Source organism: Vipera ursinii, assembly GCF_947247035.1.
Source record: "Vipera ursinii genome assembly, chromosome: 8".
Classification (NCBI taxonomy): domain Eukaryota; kingdom Metazoa; phylum Chordata; class Lepidosauria; order Squamata; family Viperidae; genus Vipera; species Vipera ursinii.
In genome coordinates, this window is record NC_139519.1 from 5611897 (window position 1) to 5633340 (window position 21444).

At 45.7% G+C, this 21444-nt stretch overlaps 1 protein-coding gene across 1 annotated transcript; it reads right to left on the bottom strand.

Moving 5' to 3' along the window:
* Positions 1-11142: 11142 nt before the first annotated feature.
* Positions 11143-20339, bottom strand: NKX6-3 (NK6 homeobox 3; the record flags this gene model as incomplete). The annotated part of the gene is made up of 3 exons (XM_083368127.1): positions 11143-11370; positions 14582-14751; positions 19958-20339. The coding sequence occupies 3 exons, from the start codon at positions 20337-20339 to the stop codon at positions 11143-11145; spliced, it is 780 nt and encodes a 259-aa protein (XP_083224253.1).
* Between the last annotated feature and the right edge of the window lie 1105 nt (positions 20340-21444).

Genomic DNA, 21444 nt, shown 5'->3' on the forward strand with positions numbered 1-21444 from the left:
TGACTTGTGGACTTCAACTTCCAGACGTGCCTGGCTGAGGAATTCTGGGAGTTGAAGTCCACAAGTCATCCAAGGGCCAAGTTTGAAGACCCCTGCTCTAAAGGGAAACCTGAGACGATTACATTTGACTTCCTTGCATGCTGGGGATTTGAGTCATTTCAGAGGAGAAGACCCCCAAGGTTCGTTCTACTTCTGTTCTGTATTAGCATTGTGCACAAACCCAGCAAAACCTTTAATCAAATTAGATGGTTAAAAAGTTTGCATTTGCTTTCAGATTTCAATTGTAGCAGAAGGAAGGAAGAAAGGGAAGGACGGAAGGAAGGAAGGAAGGAAGGAAGGAAGGAAGGAAGGAAGGAAGGAAGGAAGGAAAAAGGGGGAGGGAGGAAAGGGAGGGAGGGAGGGTGAAAGGAAGGAAGGAAGGCTATGAAATTCTATTAAATCTTTCTACTGAAATAGAAATCTAGAACAATTCTGTTCCCTATACGAAGCCTCAAACTCATTCTACTTTTCAAAATCTTCCTGGCCTATATCTCATTCTTTTTTGCAGCCTTGTAGTGTAGTTCAGCGGTGGCTCAGTGGGTTAGGACGCTGAGCTTGTTAATCAGAAGGTCGGCAGTTTGGCGGGTCGAATCCCGAGTGCCGTGTAACAGAGTGAGCGCCTGTTACTCATCCCAGCTTCTGCCAACCTAGCAGTTTGAAAGCACGTAAAAATGCAAGTAGAAAAATAGGGACCACTCCGGTGGGAAGGGAACAGCGTTCCGTGCGCCTTTGGCATCTAGTCATGCCGGCCACATGACCACGGAGACGTTCTCGGACAAGCGCTGGCTCTTTGGCTTTGAAACGGAGATGAGCACCGGCCCCTAGAGTTGGAAATGACTAGCACGCCTGTGCGGGGGAACCTTTACCTTTACCTTTAGTGTAGTCCATTATTTCCCTTGAATGTGTCTCTTAATTGCAATGTTGTCCATGCAGCTAACGTGGAGTGTCCGTGCCCTTGTTTGAGGCTTATATCCCTTGCCAGCACTGCTAATCCTCCCCTCTTCCCTCAATCTGAGATTGACTAAAATGGTGGATACAGGGTGAAACAGCTCCTACCCCTGGCTTAAGTTCTGGCTGCAACTTGTCTTCAGTCAGAGCAGGCAATCAAACCTTGTCATACCTATCAGTGCCATCATGATCAACAACTGGTTGAGGATATCATAGAGGGATCTCATTAAATAGTACCACTCTATATGGCCCTGATAAGGCCACATGTGGAATATCACGTGGGGTTCTGGTTGCCATGATACAAAAAAGATGCTGAGACTCTTGAAAGAGTGCAGAGAAGAAGAACAAAGGTGATTAGGGGACTGGAGGCTAAATTGTATGATGAACAGTTAAGGCAACTAGGTGTGTCTAGCTAGCCTATTGAAGAGAAGGTTTAGGGGGAACATAATAGCTTTTAGCCGGTGCTTGAGGAGCAATCACAGAGAAGATGGGCTTGATTTATTCTCGAAAGGACCTGAGGGCAGGATAAGAAGCAATGGATAGAAGCTTGTCAGAGAGAGATCCAACCAGGAAATAAGGAGAAATTTCTTAACATTGAGAACAATTAGTCAATAAACAGCTTGCCTCCTGGAGTTGTGGGTGCTTCATCACTGGAGGTCTTCAAGAAGACATTGGACGATAAGGTCTCCTGCCTTGGGCACGGGGTTGATTAGAAGACCTCCAAGCCCCTTTCCAGCTTCTAAAAGTAAGGGCATATCATGGAACTGGATCCAAAAAACTGGGCCACTAAGGACCGTGTCCAACTGTGTATGGTCAAAAAATATAACCCATATTTGCCATTCTGTATTAGAATGTCTACCATTTTCAAAAGACCAGGTTGATAACAGGGGAATCCACAGTCAACAAAATCCAGATGTTGGTCGCAATCAGGTGGCCAAAGCCCTGCAACGTTTGTGGCGTGGCTTGGAGCACAGGCCTACAAGCCATCACTTTTAGTCTATTTTTAACCTCCTTCCTGCTGACATCCCAGGGTGATGACATGGACCGAGATGAGATTGACCTTCTAGCTTGGAAGAAAAGAGTCACGAAAGCAAGTTTAGTGATGGGCAACTTATCCCAACGCTTCCACTGTTGCCCTTGGCTAGTTTATTAATTGCTGCCTGATGGACCTTATCTCCCATTGATTTTCCTGCTCTCCAGATATTGCAGCTGTGTTTGCTTCCAGCCAGCTGCCACCGATGCACTCTGGGATGGAGTCATGGCTGGTCTCACCCCGGGGGACAGAGGGGGGGGCTAGCTATCTCATTTCTTGTTCCCTCAAAGGTAGATTCCGCCAGGAACTATGATCTTGAAAAAGGGACCCCGTTGCAAGAAAATCTTCTACAAATGGCCGTGCATCACTTAAGAGTTCTAGGGAAAACAGGATGTGCTCATACAAAGACTTTTGATTTTGTTGCTGGGTAGAAATATGCTCATATACTTATCTGGGGGGGGACTTTTTCCCAGTTGCTAAACAAAGCAGAAACAGCAGGCTCCTCAACAAATGTAGGAAAGTGGAAGTCGGAACCTCTGAACTCCCTCAAGTTCCATTTTGTACAAGGCAACATTGCAATTTTATCATCAAGATGTTATCCTGCATGTTTTCCCCCCTGTGCTTTCCACCTTGCTTCAAACTCAGTTTGGGTCTGATAAAGAAGGACAGGGCTTTAATCGGTTTACAAAAAAAGAAAAAAGACTTCTTCCCTCCCCTCCCCAGGACAATTAAATGTTGAGATGAAAAAATGGAAACTTTAAGGATGATCAAAAGGCGGTACCAATCAAGTTATCTAGATTTGTTTTTCTATTTTTCAGGATATACAGGCTGCTGATGTATTTGTGTGTGTGTGTGTGCATTTTAATAAAGCAAATCCTTTTGTAGAATGTGCTAAAAAGGTAGTTTTTTTAGTACATAAAAAGAGAGGGAGAGATGGCGGGGAGAGAGAGAGAGAGAGAAGATTTTATGCAGATAGTCTTTGACTTATGACCACAGCTGAACCCAACATTTCTGTTGCTAAGTGAAAGGCTTGTTTAGTGAACTCTGCCCCATTTTACAACCTTCCTTGTCCCAGTTCTTAAGTGAATCACGACAGTTGTTCATTTAGGAACACAGTTGTTAAGTGAATCTGGCTTCGCCATCGACTTTGCTTGTCAGAAGATCACAAAAGGGGATCATGTGACCCCAGGATGCTGCGACCGTCATAAATACGAGTTGGTTGGCAAGCGTCTGAATTTTGATTGTGTGATCACGGAGATGCTGCAGTGGTCATAAGTGTGAAAAACAGTCATGTCATTTTTTCCGCTGGTGTTATAATTTTGAACAGTCACTAATCAATTGATTGTAAGCCGTGAGAGAGAGCATGTGTGTGTGTGAGAGAGAGAGAGAGAGAGAGAGACGAGAGTGATAGGGTGAGAGATTAGCAGACATTTGCTGGTTCCGTTGAATTTTATGTCTAATATGAACTATAACATTTCTTTATTAAGTGCAGAGATAGAAAAGTCTCCAAGGTAAACGCCCTAAAACCTCCAAAAGAAGGTTTGAAGGAACTTCAGGAACTCTGAGTCAGTCACTTTCAACAAACCAACGGTTTCAACAAAAGATTGTCTAGATCAGCGGCCCCCAACCTTTTTCGCACCAGGGACCGGTTTCTTGGAGATAGGTTTTTCCACGGACCGGAATGGGCTTGGTTTTGCGTGCAGCCTGTCTCCTGCAGATGAGCTTCACTTGTTTGCCCAGACTGGTTTCTGGCATGCTGTGGCCCAGTGGCGGTCCAGAGACCAAGCATTGGGGACCCCTGATCTAGATCTTTTGATCTAGATACCTCACCACATTTTTCTTCCCATCCGCTTGCTTTCTCCAACTTCTGGTCTGGGTTTTGTAGCAGCCCTGCTTACCGAGGGCTCTAATCTTGGAACCGGAGCTCAGGACCCAGCCCTTTGGACTTCAGCATGTGACCCAAGTACACTCAGAGCCTCCCACAGTCTGGCCAGAAGGACAGAAATGGGAGCAAACAGGAGCTATTGACACAGCATCAATTCTGCCCCTTTGACAGCTCAATAGGTGTTTGCTGGTCGGGCCCAAGATAAATTGAGATTGATTGTGTGCTAATATGTTCCAGCAAGAGGCCTAATGAGCGACTTTTGAACTGACATGGCGTGTTCTTGCAAGACTCAAGAAAGTACAAGGGCCGAGGCAAAGGGTTTCCCTCTTTTTCCCAGCTACAAGAAGAATTGGGTTACAACAAATAGAAACAGCTCAGTTGAAGACCCCAGATCTAAGAGAGAATTTCTTCGATGCTGTCTTTCATCCCAATTTATCTCTTTTTCCCCTGGGCACAAAAGAAAAAACCCCACCCATCGTTTTGATTTCCTAAAAACCCCAGTCAAGCTATATGGGGACGCGGAATCCTTGGAGGTGTTAATCTTATCAATAAATAAGAGAAGAAACGTTAGCATTTCATGTGGGAAAGGATCCAAAAACATGCTTAGCTCCTTTACATTAAAAAAACAAAACACTTTACAGAATCACTAGAGTGACAGTCGAAGGGGTGATGTTGTCCCCACCACCGTAATTTTAAATCCTCTAATATTAATCACTCCCTTCTGTAGCAATTTCTCTAGAAATAATCACATAGGCCTTGGTAAGACCACACCTGGAATACTGCATCCAGTTTTGGTCACCACAATATAACGAAGATGTTGAGACTCTAGAAAGAGTGCAGAGAAGAGCAACAAAGAAGATTGGGGGGGGCTGATATTAAAAGGATCAAAGGGGACCCAAAAGCAGAAACATGCAACCCACTTAATATAAATGCAACATTTCTGTACTTATTATATGTTATTGTTGTTAGCTGCCCTGAGTCCTTTGGGAGATAGGGCGGGATATAAGTCCCATTAATAAATAAATAAATAAATAAATAAATAAATAAATAGATAGATAGATAAATAGATAAATAGATAAATAGATAAATAGATAAATAGATAAATAGATAAATAGATAAATAGATAAATAGATAAATAGATAAATAGATAAATAGATAAATAGATAAATAAATAAATAATAAACATATTTTAGATTATGCTTGTTTGTATTATTATACCCTGTATTCAGCTCTGGAAAGTCGGGTAGGGGGGAGGGGAGGGGAGGGGGGGTTGGGGATGGGGGAGGCGGAGGAGGGGTTTTTTTGTATTTAAAATTGTATTGTAAAACTTTTCAATAAAAAAAATGCAACATCTCCTTAGCAAGCAGCGTGCCAGCTAAGAAAATATGTACAAGACTGTTTTGTAAATAATTGACCAGCTAGCAAGAGGCAAAAGAAATATATGCAAGTGAGCAGGATAAAGGATTTTGAGATTATAACATTATTCCGGTATTTTTTGCCCACCCACCCAATTCCAAAATCTGGAAGTCCTACAAGTTGGGGAAGGTTGATCCAAATCAGGGTTTGACGACCATGGCCACTTTAAAATGTGTGGATCACACTGGCTGGGGAATTCTGGGAATTGAAGTCCACATATCCTAAAGTCACCCAGGTTGACGAACCCTGTTCTGAATAAAGCTTCCCTTGAGTTGGGCTCAATCCCTGGTGATAACATGGAGATAGCCATATTATTTTTTTGGTAACACTTCCAAGTCTTTTGCCATTGCCTGGTTTCAGAATGATTTGTCTATTTTCCAGCCTATTCCGCAGCCCAGGCATTTTCCAACAGTCTCCCAAGTTCTAACCAGGGCCAACTTTGCTTAACTTCCCTCAAAACTAGACAATCTTTCCCAGGTTCTGTCACCCACTGACAACTAAAACAATTAACTCTGTCATTACTGTGGCACACAGAGTGACCACGGTGGAGATGACACCATATTTTATCTATCGCCCTTTTGTCATTTCATATTATTTATTTAATAGATTCTTATCCTGCCTTTATCGTTTTTGTAAATCATTCAAGGCGACGAAGTTATCTAATACTCCTACCTTCTTCTAGTTTCCCTGCAATAACAGCCCTGTGAGGTTCGTTGGGCTGCGAGAGAGGGACCAGCCCAAACCTTCCCAGCCAGAATGTCTTACTCATGGCGGGACCAGAATTAACTGGTTTTTAGGCCAGCACCTTAATTGCTGTGAAAGTTGTCTCTTCCTTCCTTCCTTCCTTCCTTCCTTCCTTCCTCCCTCCCTCCCTCCCTCTTTTTTTCCTTCCCTCCTTTTTATTTCCTTCCTCCTTCCTTCCTTCCCTCTCTCCCTTCCTTCCTTGCCTCTCTCCTTCCTTCCTTCCTTCCTTCCTTCCTTCCTTCCTCTTTCCCTTCCTTCCTCCCTCCTTCCCTTCCTTCTTCCTTCCCTCCTTTTTTCCTTCCATCCTCCCTTCTTCTTTCCTTCTTCCCTCTCTCCCTCCCTCCTTTCCTCCCTTTTCTCTTTCCTCTTCTTTCCTTCCCTGAGCAAAGCCAACATGATTTGAGATCACACAAACACACTCCTGTCGATTCTCCCCTTAGCTGCCATTCCTCTCCTCGTCTCTTCCGTGTGAAAGAAACAACACCAGAAGCTCATCACAGTTATGCTTTTTTTATTGAGGAATTTGACTGGCACTGGTATGTACAGCTTATTCTGCCCACCCCACCCCACCCAGCACATCCATCTTCCCATGCACTCCACCCTCTCTCCCTCCATCGCCAGGCATGTGCCCACCCACGCCAAGGGCTCCGAAGAACTGTAGCCAAGCCGGGCAGAGCAGTGGGGATTAAGGAGAAACTCCTGGATTATTCAGTTTGATTTTATGCTGTTACCCAGTTTTGCAGATTCTTCCTTACCAAAGGACGTTTTGTCCTGACTTTAAGCTGCAAAAGCCTCTCTATAGGGCACCCCCAGCATTCTATCCTTTCCAATACAGCTCACAGAGGCGAGAATAGTTAGCTCTGAGAAGAAAAAGAATGTCAGATTTAGCTCAAACGACACACAAATGCACCCACAACGACAGACAGGGAACAAGTGAAGCTCTGGATGATTAGGGGACCTCCCTCTTCTTCCAATATAGAGGCTTTTGAGTCACCTTTGACAGGAGGAACCAAGATAAACTTTGATATCTTCCTCTTATCTCTCCCGGCTCTGGGCGTTCATCTCCTGGAGGGCAAACCACAGGGTCTGAAAGTCTTCCAAACTATCACGGCTTGAAGGTGAGAAATAGCAAGGTTTCTATCTATTGCTCTGAGCCTTTGGAGATGCCCTGTCGTATTTTTAAGAAGACGGAACAGAAGGGATGAATGAATCTGTTACGTTTCGTTCCCCATTTATGGGAATCCACCGCTTGGAGTCTCTTCCTTTTGGCAAACGGGAGAGATTCATTTTTACAACTACAGTACATCAAGCAAAGGAACGTATTTTTTTAAAAAAAGCTTGCACTTACACTGCATACACTGAGTGCCCATTTCTCTGAACATGATTGTGCACATGTGTTGTGAATTCTGTCATGCTTTTCATAAATATATGTATTTTTGTACAGGTTTTTTTCCTGTTTTAATTTTCAAAAACGGGAGGGCTGCATCGCACAACTCAGAAGCCTTGTGAATTATTTTTGATAGCTAAGGAAGGGCAGAGAAGTGGGTTTCAGCTTTGCAAAATCGGATTCCCATCTCGTGGGCACGGATGCCCAGGTGTCCAGCCCTTTCTCCATCCACAAATTAGCCTCTCTGGCGTTTCCTTCTCTAACTGCATTAAACCTGCCAGAACTTCCTGATTCCCATTCTCTCTGAGGCTGGGAAACAGGTTAAAAAAAAAATAGGCAAGTGAGAAGAGTTAAATGCTCTTCCTTTCCCGGGATCAAATGACGCATCTTTTGGATTCTCAAGGTCAGCAGAATATACCACATCCAACAAACCTATCCCAAAGTAGCTCTTGAAAATAAATGAAACCAGAAGAGAACACACTGGAATGAAACAAAAAGAAATGTGATTCTTTTTGCATTTCTGTTTCTCTCCGGTTGCACGGGAGCAATTTCCATACTCTTCCGACAGCAAGTGCAAATTGGAAAAACGGGGTTACACCAATGAAATCCCAAAAAGCAACATCTGGAAAGAAACCTGCCCCCATCCCCAGTGGATGGATAGAGCGAAATGCATCCTGAATCATAGGGAAGGTGTTGGGGAAGGATTGCGTTGAATCTTAAGACTACAGATCTAGAATTTGGTGCCTATTTTTAAATCAGATTTTTTAAAGCCAAGTTGCAGGCATGCTTTCCTCTGTCATCAAACTCCTGGCACAGAAATTGCATTTGTCAGAATTATTCTAGCGAAGCTGCTAGATTTTCATTTATCCATTCTACAAGTATGTTACAAGTCTATATTAGTTACTTTATGCCATTCCTCTAACCTGGGAATTGCAGTTTATTTCTTATTAAAAGCAATTCTATAATTACTGCATTGTAAAGAACTTTGGCAAAATTGCAAACAATTGGAGAAGCCATTTTGCCTCCTCTGAGAAAATAGCCAAAGAATGAAGCTAAGTAAAGTGCTCTGATTTGCTGCTATTCTTCATCTTCATTTATTCCGTTCATCTCCAGCAGGAATGTTTGCAAGGGGAGGTCAAAAAAAAATGTTTTGAGTCTTTGGTGCTTTCTAAGCTTGGTTGGTTGTTGTTTTTCTCCAAATATTTCATGACCCAAGTAGGTAACATCACCAGTGCTAGCAGTGAGTGGGGTTTGATCCCTGTTCATACACAACTGGCTTGCCCTGTCATTGTCCCTTGTTGGTGGGAGTGTTCTTGGTGATTTCAAGGCTGTCTGAGTGTCTGAGTTGGTAGCTCCTTGACTGGAGTAATGAATCTCTGCTTATCTGGGTGTTCACTGCAGCTGAATTGACAAACTATGAGCAACTTTAAACCCAGCTAAGTCCAAAAACGCTAGAGAATGCCAGGAAGCCTGGCCCTCAGACAAATCAGCTATCAACAGGCACGTAAACAACATCTACACACCATTCAAAAGAGACAATCAAAAAGCTAAAAGACCACAAGCCCTCCTTGCCAGCAATCGACATCCAGATAAGCAGAGATTAGCTTCAAGATTAATCCAAAAGTAAACAGTTACCCCAATCAAGGATACAACAACTCAGACAAACAAGCTAACACTAAAAAATACAACCTAATGAAGAGACCACCAAGAAACGCTGACACTGACAGGGCAGGCCACAAAGAGCCAAGTCCATTCCCTCCTGGTACTGATGATGTTCCCGAGTTGGGTAATGAAACTTCTGCAAGAAAGCCGCCAAGCTCAGAGACCACCAAAGACCCCATAGTTCAACCCTTCCCTTCCAATCAGGGAGGCATTTGCCAGCATGCAATTTATTTGTTTTCTTTCATTTCACGTATTAAATTTACATGCCATCCATCTCAGTAGCCAAAGCAACTCTGGTCGGCAATGATTAAAGTGCTGCCCCTTTTCTCCCAATACGAGTTATATGTACAGTACACTTCAAAAGGAGTGGGCTTGGCTCATGACCACAGGCTGACTGTTTTGAGTCCCTCCCCTTCCCTCCAACTGTCTTCATTGGGGGGGGGTGTGTGGATAAAACCACATGACTTAGTGATGAGGATGAACCCTTCAGAGGCCTTCTTCTTCATAACTGAAGTTATTTCTCGCTTGGTTGACTTAAACTGATTGGCTGCCCAACCCCGGGAGACTGCGGAGAAATTTTAAGAGTGGTAGTTAGGGACGATTGCAGACAATTGCAGGTATTCGGTCTATTCACTATGCATTATCCTTGGAAAGGGACACTGTGGGAGAAGAAGCAGGAAAAGGTTCTGACAAACGGAGGGCAGAATTATCTGGACCAGTGTTTCCCAACCTTAATCCCTTGAAGAGGTGTGGACCTCAACAGTGGCGTAGCGTGGGTTGTCAGCACCCGGGGCAAGGCAACCGGAAGTGGAAATAGAGGGGCGGGCGGGCGGTGACGTCACGGCACCACCGAAAAGACGCGCCCCGCAGCGGCGTAGACTTTCCAAGAAGAGTCGCGCGCATGCGGGATGCTTCCGGGTCCCTCTCGAGGGCGGCTGGGTGGGGCTCCGACCTGCAAGAGCCGCTGCATTCAAGCTCGCACGTGAGCCCCGCAAAATAAAGCCACGCATGCGCACGAAGCTAGGCCGGCCGGCCAGCGGGTCCGTCTTCGCTCGGCCAAACCTGCCAGGGCGCCTGCGGGGCGCTTGCGGTTGGCCTGAGCCTGGGCGGAGAGTTGGGCGCTTCTATTTATTTTATTCAGTTTATGTGGCCGCCCATCTCACCTGCCGGACTCATTTCACTTTGCAAGAAAGAGCAGCTCGAGAGCGGAGCCAAGCCGACTCTGTGCAGCCCTTGGGGCTCCCTAAGCAGCTCAGTGCGAGCGCGCCCCCCCAGATGTTGCACCCGGTGCGGCCGGCCCCCCCTGCACCCCCCACGCTACGCCACTGGACCTCAACTCCCAGAATTCCCCAGACAGCTTAGCTATCTGGGGAATCTCTGGGAATCGAAGTCCACATTTCTTCAAGGGACCAAAGCTGGAAAATACTGATCTAGACCCTCTTGTAAAAATAGGTGGATGAAACATAGTGGATGCATTATAAACAAAAAATTAGAAGCACCACTAGAAGCACCCCCTTTTCTTCCAACTTTCCTTCTCCGCCCCCCCCCAAAACACCCCCAAATCCCTGCAAAATTTCCAACATGGTTCAGTTTCAACCAGGGAGAAGAAGCTATAAAAGGACCTCGGAGCTGATGGATGCCTGTAACGTCCCCAACATGCTTTCCTTGTAAATCTTTGGAGCCATTTTGCAGGTTGTTTGAAACATTTCGCCCATTGGTATTACTATTGTGAAAAATGCAGTGACAAATGAAAGCGCATCCCTTTCCCAGTGGAACAGAAGGCTGCAGGCAAGCCTTGGGTCCAAGGGGCAAGCTGGATACTAGCTGGCTTCTTCCTTGGGCGCCCTGCCCAGACTTGCATGCAGCCACGGCAGCTACTCATCTGCACCAAGTCCAGAACTGGAACCTCTGTGTCCTACCTTTGAGAAAGGCCTCCCCCCACCACCACCATGGACACCTGCAGGTCCAGCCTGCTGACTCCAGCCCCCGCCCCTTGGAAGCTGCAGGCACCATCAAATCCAGCCCTTCTCAGCCACTGTGGGAGCCAAGACCCAGGACAGAGAAGGTGGCCCGGTGTTTGCGCAACAGGAGACGTATCTTCTCGTCATCGGAGTCTGGGTCCAAGGGTTTGTTGTACTCATCATCCTCATCAGAGATGGCGCGCTCTCCTGGTCCAGCTCCTGCTCGTGGGGAGGAGGAAGAGGGCTCCAGGGAACTCTTCTTCCTCCACTTGGTGCGCCGATTCTGGAACCACACCTGGGAAGGGGTGGGGGAAGGGAGGCAAGGCCATCAGGGATCCTTGGATGGCAAGAACCTGGCCTAGACATGGACTCAGGGTGGGCACCCTACAGCCTGTCAGACAACTATGGCCCTTGGCCCAGGCTTGACCAACGGTTAGTTCAACTGTTGGGCCAATGTGGTTGACCTTTCCCAGGGAGACTGCCATTGGGGGAGGAAACAGAAAGTGGGGGGACTGTTGTCAGGGAGAGGGAGGAACTAGAGTGGGGGCTATCAGGAAGATAAATTTAGCAGACTTCCCGCTGTGGTTGCCACTGAACCTCGGAGCACAAAGTTCTGGCAGAATGTTGTGCCCTTGACTGACTCTCTGGCTACATGCTCCAGACAGTTAATTGATTTGATCACTTGGTTCAAAACCTTTCGAGGGCCAAAGTAAAATGGCAAGAAATGTTTTTCACTTCACTGGGCCACAGTCTTTTTTTAAAAAAAAACACATTTTTTAAAAAAAAATGTTTTCCTTGTTCTTTCATGGAAGAAGGTTTCATTCTCTGAGGCAGCGATGCACGTGTTATTTGAAGCCCAAAGTCTGTTTCCCCCTCCCTTCAGAACCAACAATTAATTTCTGCTCATAGATATGAAGATTTAATCACATAATTAACCCACTGACAAGCTTGCCAGATGAATTGACTGAGCGTGCTCCAAAGGGGTGACTGTATTAATGGGTTGTTGAGCTGGGCAATAGTTTTTAATTATTAATTTAGAGGCAATCCATAGCCACATTCATTTTTGCAAAAAAAAAAAAAAAGAGAGAGAGAGAGAGAGAGGAAGAAAGAACAAGGTTCAAAAGCGAGTAGCCAAGACATCAAAGCTATTAACTCTTGAACTTTGAAAGAGCCATTTCTGGCTTGACCCTTTCCAAATATAACAAGACCAGCAGAGTCCACAGGAATGGGGTCATTTTATGTGTGACATGTTAAAAAAAAAGGCACGGCTCCAACTGTGTGAACATGACTGCCATCTTGACTTTTTTGACCGCATCCCTGAAGACATCTCTGGAAAGGACTCTTGGCCTCTGAATTTCCTGTCAGGATATTCAAAGCTAGAGAGTTTGCTGGAAACTCAACAAGATGTTCCCCTAGCACAGGGGTAGGCAACCTTGGCTCTTTTATGACTCGTGGACTCAGGAATTCTGGGAGTTGAAGTCCATGAGTCATAAAAGAGCCAAGGTTGCAGATGTAGAGAAGGTCAGACTGGGCCTGGTTGCCCTCAACACTTCAGTTCTTCAGATCCTACTTCAGATCCAAAGTCAACCTGTCAATCTGTTACATACAGGATAGGCAGCTCTCGTTTTGATATGAAGTATTAGAGTATTAGAAAAATAAACAGGCAGCTTGGTTAGTAGGAGGATTCTGGCCCAGGCCGAACTTGACTCGGAAGTGGCTAGCTTTTTGGCAGGAAGATCCACTTTCTGCTCATGGCAAGTTGGCAACGCTAAAAGCAAAAGAGAGTCCTTTGGGTTGGATGTCTTTAATTTTACCATTTGGTAGAAAAGGAATGATGACAAAATTATATAGCAGATGTCATAATGTCTATGTCTTTAATTGACATGTCTAGGGCAATCAGGAGTCTGAAATAACTCCATAACCTTTTCAGATGAGGAAATGGACATAATTGAATGTGTGAGTTCTGTTTTGATTCCAAGACAGGATGGGCACTATATTGCCCCTGCCAATTAGATACCCATGCACACTTTTCATGGTACCTACTACGTTCTAGGTTGATAGATGGTTTATATAGATTAGAAAGAGAAAGATGATAGATGATGATAGAAATAATAGATTATACAGAGAACGCTAATAGATAATGGCAGATGATAGATCAGACAGAGAGAAAGGTGAAAGATGATAAATGAGAGATGATAGAGATGATAGATGATGAGAGAGAGATGATGGTGACAGGTGATATATGGATAAATAGATGATAATGATAGATGATAGAGATTGATGATAGATGATAGATAGATAAGATAGAGATAGAAAGATAGAGATAGAAAGATAAAGACAGATAGATAAGAGAGAGAGAGAGATTATAGAGATAAAGGAGAGAGAAATGATAAATGATATAGACAGGCATACGAATAGATAAGGTGTAAGAATCCTTCAAAAGAGCTGTCTCAGAATATGTGTGACTCCTGCAGAGCAGCTGTTTTTAAGTCAGAGATAAAAAGAAGCAGCTTCCAAAGTAGACACATACTTCTAAAACAAGATGCAACTGCTTTCAGAATTTGAAAATAGGTGCTTTGTATGCACTCCGAATAGATGATGGATGGATGGATGGATGGATGGATGGATGGATGGAGTGAAAGAGAGAGAGATTTTTCATGGAATGCCAATGTGCTAAGAGAGCAAAGCATCAGCCTTTAGCACTGATTTTAATTTCAAGACATTTCTGGTATCTCTATCACCTCATGTAAACCCTTGGAGACTAACAGGGTGAGTAGATGCTTCGTTTTCAAACCAGATGTGAGCTGAGTGTCGGAAACATCTGATAGCCCTTGAAGGAGTGACAAGCAATAATACAATCGGCCTGACTTTTGATTTAAAAAAAATGAGCTGTAATTAGCCCTGCCTACTCTAGCAGCTACTGGGGGGAGAGAGATGAAACCACCCCACTTCCTGGCAGTCATTTTGTGAGAAGACTTTTGAGTTATTTTCAAACCTCCTGAGGAGCTCAAAGGCCCCACAGGAGGTCAGATACTCTGCAGAGTTCCACAAACTGCCCTGGTATCTTTCTGGGAAAAGACTCCAAGATCCCTTTCCATAAAACATTGAGGACTCGTGCACACACAGCATTGCTAATACGAATAAAGACATCCCAACTATACCTACGACATCTATATTTATACTCCTTTGCCATTAGCCAGCAACTGGATATTTGGGGAATGGATCTGAACATCGCATCATCATGAACCAACAACCCTTCAGTTCTCCACAATGATCTTTGGAATTTAAATAGGTTGCCAATAGTCACTTCTCCAAATTATGGCTTTCATTTCAAGATGGATCATTTGGGTCCTGCTAACCCATTAGGCTTAGAGGGTGGATTATCTATGAAACTGACTTTTACCAACCCTTGGCCCTGTAGACCGGACAGCACCCCATTTGTGGTTGTCATCACCACTGAGGGCCTACAAGCCCCGTGCTCCAAAGTTCAGGTATGGGAAACTCACCTTGACCTGGGATTCACTCATGCCCAGGGAATATGCCAGTCGTGCCCGCTCAGGCCCAGCCAAGTATTTGGTCTGCTCAAACGTTTTCTCCAGGGCAAAGATCTGGTGTCCTGTGAAGGTCGGCCGGGTGTGTTTCTTCTTGTGGAGGCCGTCAACTACGTGCCCGGCGGCTGTGTGGAGGGAGACGGGCAGCATGGTCACTGACTGGCATCTGGCTTCCCCAGGAAAGCACCCAAAGCTAACTAATCTTTTGAACCCCAGCTTCTGGGCACGGCAACGGTCTAGAATGTCATATTTCCCAACGCTGGACATTGATGGAAGCTGAGCTGAATTTTTTTTATATCACTTCCACTTACTTTTATTGGTTTTGATCCCAAATTCTTTGTATCCCATTTCTTTTTTTTTATTATACCATTTTATTGTATTACAAAATAAAATACAAAATCCCCCCAAAAAACACAACCCAGATAGTAGGGCCCAGCGGGGAAGGAAAAGGGGAAAAGAAGTGAGGGGGAGGAGGGGAGAAAGAAAGAAGAGCATTGACTTCCGACTTGCTCTGTTGCAGTAAAGATCAGACCTCCACTTTTTTACTTTTCCCAAGTAGTATAAACTGACTTTTTCTATAGCAACAAATCGATCTACGTACATCCCAAAATCAAAGTTTCATTTTTTTTCCACCTCGAGCACAAAATCCGGAAGCGGTCTCCACGTGGAAACGAAAGGAAGCTGAGCTTAATTGATGTTGAGTAGGTCAGACTTCCATCGTCTTCCCACAAGCCCACCTTTAGATGGGAAGGTGCTAACCAAGACCTGCTCACAGTCGTTGAGACCCTCGGATGTCTGCCCCAAAAATCCTCTTTTGGCAGGGCCTTGCAAACAACCAACTTCACCTCTGCCTGCCCGCAGTCACACGAAATAAGTTCAAACCAAAATGCATTTTCCCATCTCTTTGTGCGCATTTTAAAATAGCTCTCTCTCTCTCTCTCTCTCTCTCTCTCTCTCTCTCTCTCTCTCTCTCTCTGTGTGTGTGTGTGTGTGTGTGTGTGTGTGTGTGTGTGTGTGTGTGTAAATCTGGAATAAGGGTGTTTGGAGAACAGAAGAGATTCTGAAGTACAGTGGTCCAAATTACCACCTACCCCAAACCTTTTCATTTGTTGCCTTGGTATTGTTGGGAGAAAATATTTTAATCCAGTCTCTCACTTGCATATTACGGATTGCCCCAACTGAGTTTCCAGAAGTCAATATACCTTCATTTTTTTAAAAAAAAACAACACAGAGCTTTTTTTTTAAATCATCTTTTCTCATAGCATCTAGTTTTCTCAGTGAGGGGACATTTTTTACACTGGGGCCAATTTCAGCCTTTCCCTTCACATATGGATTAAGCTGCAAGACCTCGGCACTTATGCCCTGGGGTCTGTAGTGCCACCTCTGGGATACCCAGCTGAAACGCCAGGCGCTTCCTGAAAAGCTCACACACACAGGAGCCTGGATCTCTCGCCAAGGAAGGAAAGGAGGCTCCAGCTAGGGCCGTGGGACACTACCATCTGCAGACCTGAAGGCAGCTCCATCCATTTGCCTCTTCAAATTGACTTTCTGAATCAACTGAAGCCAATGCCTCTAAACACCAGCTGCCTGCAATTAGTGCAGGTTCGCATCCCACCAGGCTCAAGGTTGACTCAGCCTTCCATCCTTCCGAGGTAGGTAAAATGAGGACCCAGATTGTTGGGGGCAATAAGCTGACTTTGTAATAATGCCGCTTGGGGGTGTGTGTGAAAGCCCTAATAAGCAGGCATATACATAGAATGAAGGCTACTGCTAAGCTTGTAAGCCGCCCTGAGTCTTCGGAGAAGGGCAGGATATAAATGGAATTAAAATAAAAAATAAAATAAAAATAAATCAATTCACTCTGTCAACACACGTTTAGTCGTGCACATGCGGATTGACTGAAACTGTGGCATGGCTTTAACTAGCTGGCTTCCAAATTTGAATCGGTGGAAATATTCAAAGCAAGCAGCAAATTCTGATTCCCTCTCTACTGATTTGCAACCCCTGCCTTGGGTACCAATTTCCCCTTACTTTTAATATAGCTGAATGAAGCCAGGAGCTGCCCCAGAGCCCTCCCTCCACTCATGCCTAAACCAGCGTGACTTCTGATTCATCTGCCCTTTACACGGGGCAGCAGAAACAATTGTGAGTTAGTGATTGATCTGGTTTTGCATTCCTGATTACAGGACTGCCCATTATTATATCTTTGGACCCACAAGTGAGGTGAACCTCAAAACTTCGCCCACTGGCACCAGGTCTTAATACACCTAGCTGAGATGAGGTTTGGAGTTTCAGGAAAACGACTCTTATATCCTGTGTCCCTGACTTGCAAGAAGACAGCAAGCGCTGACGATTTTTCACATTGCGGAAGGTGATTGTCTTCCGATAGAAAAACCACTGGAGATGTCTTTCTGTGCATGCGCACAAGCGCTTGGCCTGAATTTCCATCAGCTTGCTTTCCCACAAAACTAGCTACGAAGACGTAAGAAAGGAGCAAGTAAGCCCAGAGGGCCAGAATGCTAACCAGGGGTGTCTTCCACGATGGGGGTTACAAAGTCTAGATGGCAGGGTGAACACAACTGAAGCCCACCCTTTCATCTCCCCTCCAAATGTCCTTCCGTGGTGCTAACCATCCACTCTCGATCTTGGTATCTATCGTCTAAAGCTCTTCAATTTTCTTTCTTTTATTTGAGCTTTGTTCCTCTTTGTTTCTTTAACTGAAGTTTTTTTTCACTGTTGGTTTTATTCCTGTTTAGCACCTATTGCTCTTACCCACCTTGTACCTTTGGTTTGATTTTTTTTTCCCCTTACCTACAGGGAGAATTTCTCTGGCTTCTTCATGTCTCCTTTTCTGTGTCCCAGGAGACTGATGGGCTAAAATAATCACTTTCCTTATTCTCTGCTTTCTGGATCATCTGTGTGCTTGTGCGTGAGTGTGTCATTTTTTTATTCTTTTGTATCCCACCGTTATTATTGTTGACAAATAAGGCAGCAAACCCATCAATCAATCAATCAATCAGAATACAGCTGGAAGGGACCTTGGAGGTCTTCTAGTCCAGCCCCCTGCTCAAGCAGGAGACACTATACTAGTTCAGATGGGTGACTGTCCAGTCTCTCCTTAAAAACCTCCAGTGATGAAGCACCCACAACGTCTGAAGGCAAGCTGTTCCACTGGTTAATTATTCTCAGTGTTAGGAAGTTTCTCCTTAATTCCAGGTTGCTTCTCTCCTTGATCAGTTTCCATCCATTGTTTTCTTGTCTTGCCTTCTGGTGCTTTGGAAAATAAGTTGACCCCCCTCCTCTTTGTGGCAGCCCCTCAAATACTGGAATACTGCTATCATCTCCCTTCTTTTCTCTACACTCGCCAAAGCCAAATCCTGCAACCATTCTTCATGTGTTTTAGTCTAATGGTCCTCCCTCCTTCTATTTTATCCTCAACAACAGCCCTGCATGTTAGGAAGAAACAGTGGCTTCAGAGATAGATTTGAGTTGCTATCAGAAAGTTGGGTGGGTGGGTGTCAACCGATTTTCCAAAGTACCAGAAGGCGAGACAAGAAACAGCGGATGGGAATTAATCAAGGAGAGAAGCAAGCTAGAACTAAGGAGAAATTTCCTGACATTTAAAACAATCAACAAGAACGGCTTGCCTTCAGAAGTGGTGAGTGCTTTTAAAGAAGAGGTTGGACACCGTCTCTCTAGAAGGGTAGAGGGTCTCCTGCTCGAGCAGCGGGTTGGACTAGATGACCTCCCAGGCTCCTTCCAACGCCGTTATTTCTATGCTTATACCGCAAATGGACGGCAGTGGCAAATTTTGAATAGTTTCCCCCATTTATTAAGGTTCGTGTGTGTTTGTGTGTGTGCGTGTGAATGAGTGAGCCTTTTCCCCTCTAAGGCTGTGTCCCTCTCCCTTTCCATCAGTCCAACACAGGGGTTTTAATAGTTGAAGTTTCTCTTAGTGCGTATTTTTGCAGAGATCAGCCATGTTTCTAGGAATCTCAGGCTGCACAGAAGAGGCTAACTTTGGAACCTGCTCTGTTAGCGGGGGGGGGGTGTTTCCGAACCCGCTGCTGTCTCTCTGCCAGACGAATTCCATTACGGAATATCTTCTTGCTTCTCCAGCAAGTTCTTCTTGCAGTCTACTATGATTTGAATGGCCAGGAGATTCTACCCAAAGAATGCAATGATGTTTTGGGGTCCAGGGTCCCCACCATCTCTTCAGGCAATGGGGGGGGGCAGAGAGAGAGAGAGAGAGAGAGAGAGAGAGAGAGAGAGAGAGAGAGAAAGTCCTTTTCCCCACAATAAAAAAACTCGGGGTCAATTTTTGCCCCTGTCCTTGCTTCTACTGAGTTGCTCCTTGCCTCTTTCCTAGCCCTTAATTGAGCCTCATATCAGTTAGCCTGGACTCCTTGGCACCATCCGTCATTCCAAGGGGCACCTGGGTGGCAGCTGCCATGGAGAGGACTTCTGCCTTTGCCTAGGTAAACCAGCAAGATTCAAGAAACCCTTTCGTTCCCCCAGTTAATCCGGTGGGCTACTTAAAAGGCCATTATAAAAAAACATAACAAAACCCTCTTTGCGACGCGGAATTTTGAAACAACAGTTAATGCAGGGACTTGAGGTAAGAGGAAGGTTAGGCGAAAACTCCAGAAATGAAAAAAAAGTCACCTGCGAGTGACGGAGCAGAAGCAAAAACTCTGCACATGTTCCATCATCTGCTCGCTCTTCTAACTCTAGCGTGTCTAACTTTCTCCTGCTTTGCAACATTACTGCTCCTGGGTTTGCAAATTCCTCAGCATTGTGGGCGGCTCTGTCATGTTCTATGTTCACCAGCATCTCCATACAATAGAGCGTATACTCTATTTCTATATTTCTATAGAAAAATAGCCTACTTTGTCCCTCAGAATCCCATTCAGAGCACGCCTCTTTCCAGTACCTCCCAAGTTCACTCAGCCTTCAGTCCCAACAAAAGTTCACACGAAGCCGCCTCTGCAAATTATCCTTCCCTCCATATCCTTTGTGCTCCATTTCCCCCCACCTCACCCCCCCAGAGTGATATCTTCTCTATGGGAGCTAAGTTGTAAGAGCTTCAGAGCTGGGATCTGCCCGTGTGACCTTGGGAAACACCACACATTTGAAACCAGCGCCCCAATAAGTCACTGGAATGACTGCACAAATTCTGGGAGCAGTTTTCAGCTCCGAGTAAGTTTTGCTACCTATCCTTCAGCATTTGAGACCAATGGCATCCTGTACGGAGTGCCTCTCGCCAGCTAGATCAGCCACAGCCAGGTCCCCATGCCATGCAGCCTTCCCCATGCCTAGTTGGTTACTTACAATTGCCACATACTCGGCCTTCGTGCCAATCCGGGACTGGGTCAGCCCAACAGCTCCTGCCCCTGGCTCCATAGTCACTTCCCGTCTTGGCAAAACTGCCCATTTGGGGACCATAATAAATGCCCTGGGCACCCAGTCCATTGAATCCCCCAACGTGGGAGTAGCCGGACAGGAGGTTGTTGTTTGGAGGGGCCAGCGGTCTGCTGAGGATGTCACTGATGCCATGCGGTGTGCCGGATGCCAACTGGGCACTGAGTCCGGGAGGACTGAGCTTGTAAAAGGAGTTTTGCACCGAATATTGGCACATGGGGGCTTTCACTTCCGGGAAGGGGGACAGAGAAGGGCTGTTGAGGAGAAAAGTCCCCTGCAAATTGGAGTCCATCGCTCGACTGCTTGCTGGCCAAGGCGCCTACCGCGGAGTGCAGCTCCTACGCTTCCCAAGGCACCTGGCTCTTTGGCAATGCCATCCTGAGGCCCTAGGAAGGTCCACCTGCCACCTCTTTGTGGGAAGGCCTTTTGCTGGGACCGAGTCTGGTGGGACCCCGGAGCTGCACTGGTGGCCGAGGCGACCGTGGCCCAAGTCCATGAGGTTCCTGCCGGTTCCGAAACCAAGACTGACTGACTTGGCCACCACACTTCACTTCACACTTCACTTTCCTCTGATCAAAGACTGGCCTGATTAGAATACCTGTTCTCCGATAGGTTGAAGTCTTGGGTCTCCCATTTCTCATTGGGCTGTTTGAAGCGCAGGACCTGGATTGGCTGCTCTGAGATAAATTGCCCTTTGAGAGCGCCACGGTCCACACCAGAACCTTAGCACACATGGCTTTATGCTGGCAGAAGAGGCTGCCTTTGCTTTGGGGGGGGGTTGATGGATGGAGTGAGAGAGTGTCTGTGAGAGAGAGAGAGAGGGGTGGGAAGAGAGAGAGAGAGAGAGCAGTCAACCAAGGGAAATCTAGACAGAGAGGCCAACTTTACAGTTTAGTAGCAAACAACCTCTGAACACGGTGCCTGTAAGGGAAGGTCTTGGGATAGAAATACAAATGCTTTGTTTATAGTACAGCCAGCTGAGGTTGCAGGAGTGTGAGGAACGGATAAGTTGGATCCCTGGGCTTCCAGCCCTCCCGGAAGAAAGTGAGGAAAGAGAACAAATAGGTTAAGAGCAGTGGTGGGATTCAGCCGGTTCGCACCACTTTGGCAGAACCGGTAGCTAATGTTTTGTTGTCCGGGTCCAGAATGGACTTCCGGAAGCGGCATCCACACAGAGAACCAGTGGCTCACCTATTTGAACCCCACCACCGGGTAAGAGTCATCACTTTCCTGCCTGAATTATACCAGAAGTCAGCTAGTTGGCGTTGGTGTCTCAGGTAAGCCTTCATTTTATTCTTGGGAGGCAGAGGGTGGGGGTTGGAAGGGGGAGTAATAGCTAGATTGGGATAAAATGGGGATATCCTAGCTTGGCCATAGCATGGGGGAGTCAGTCACCT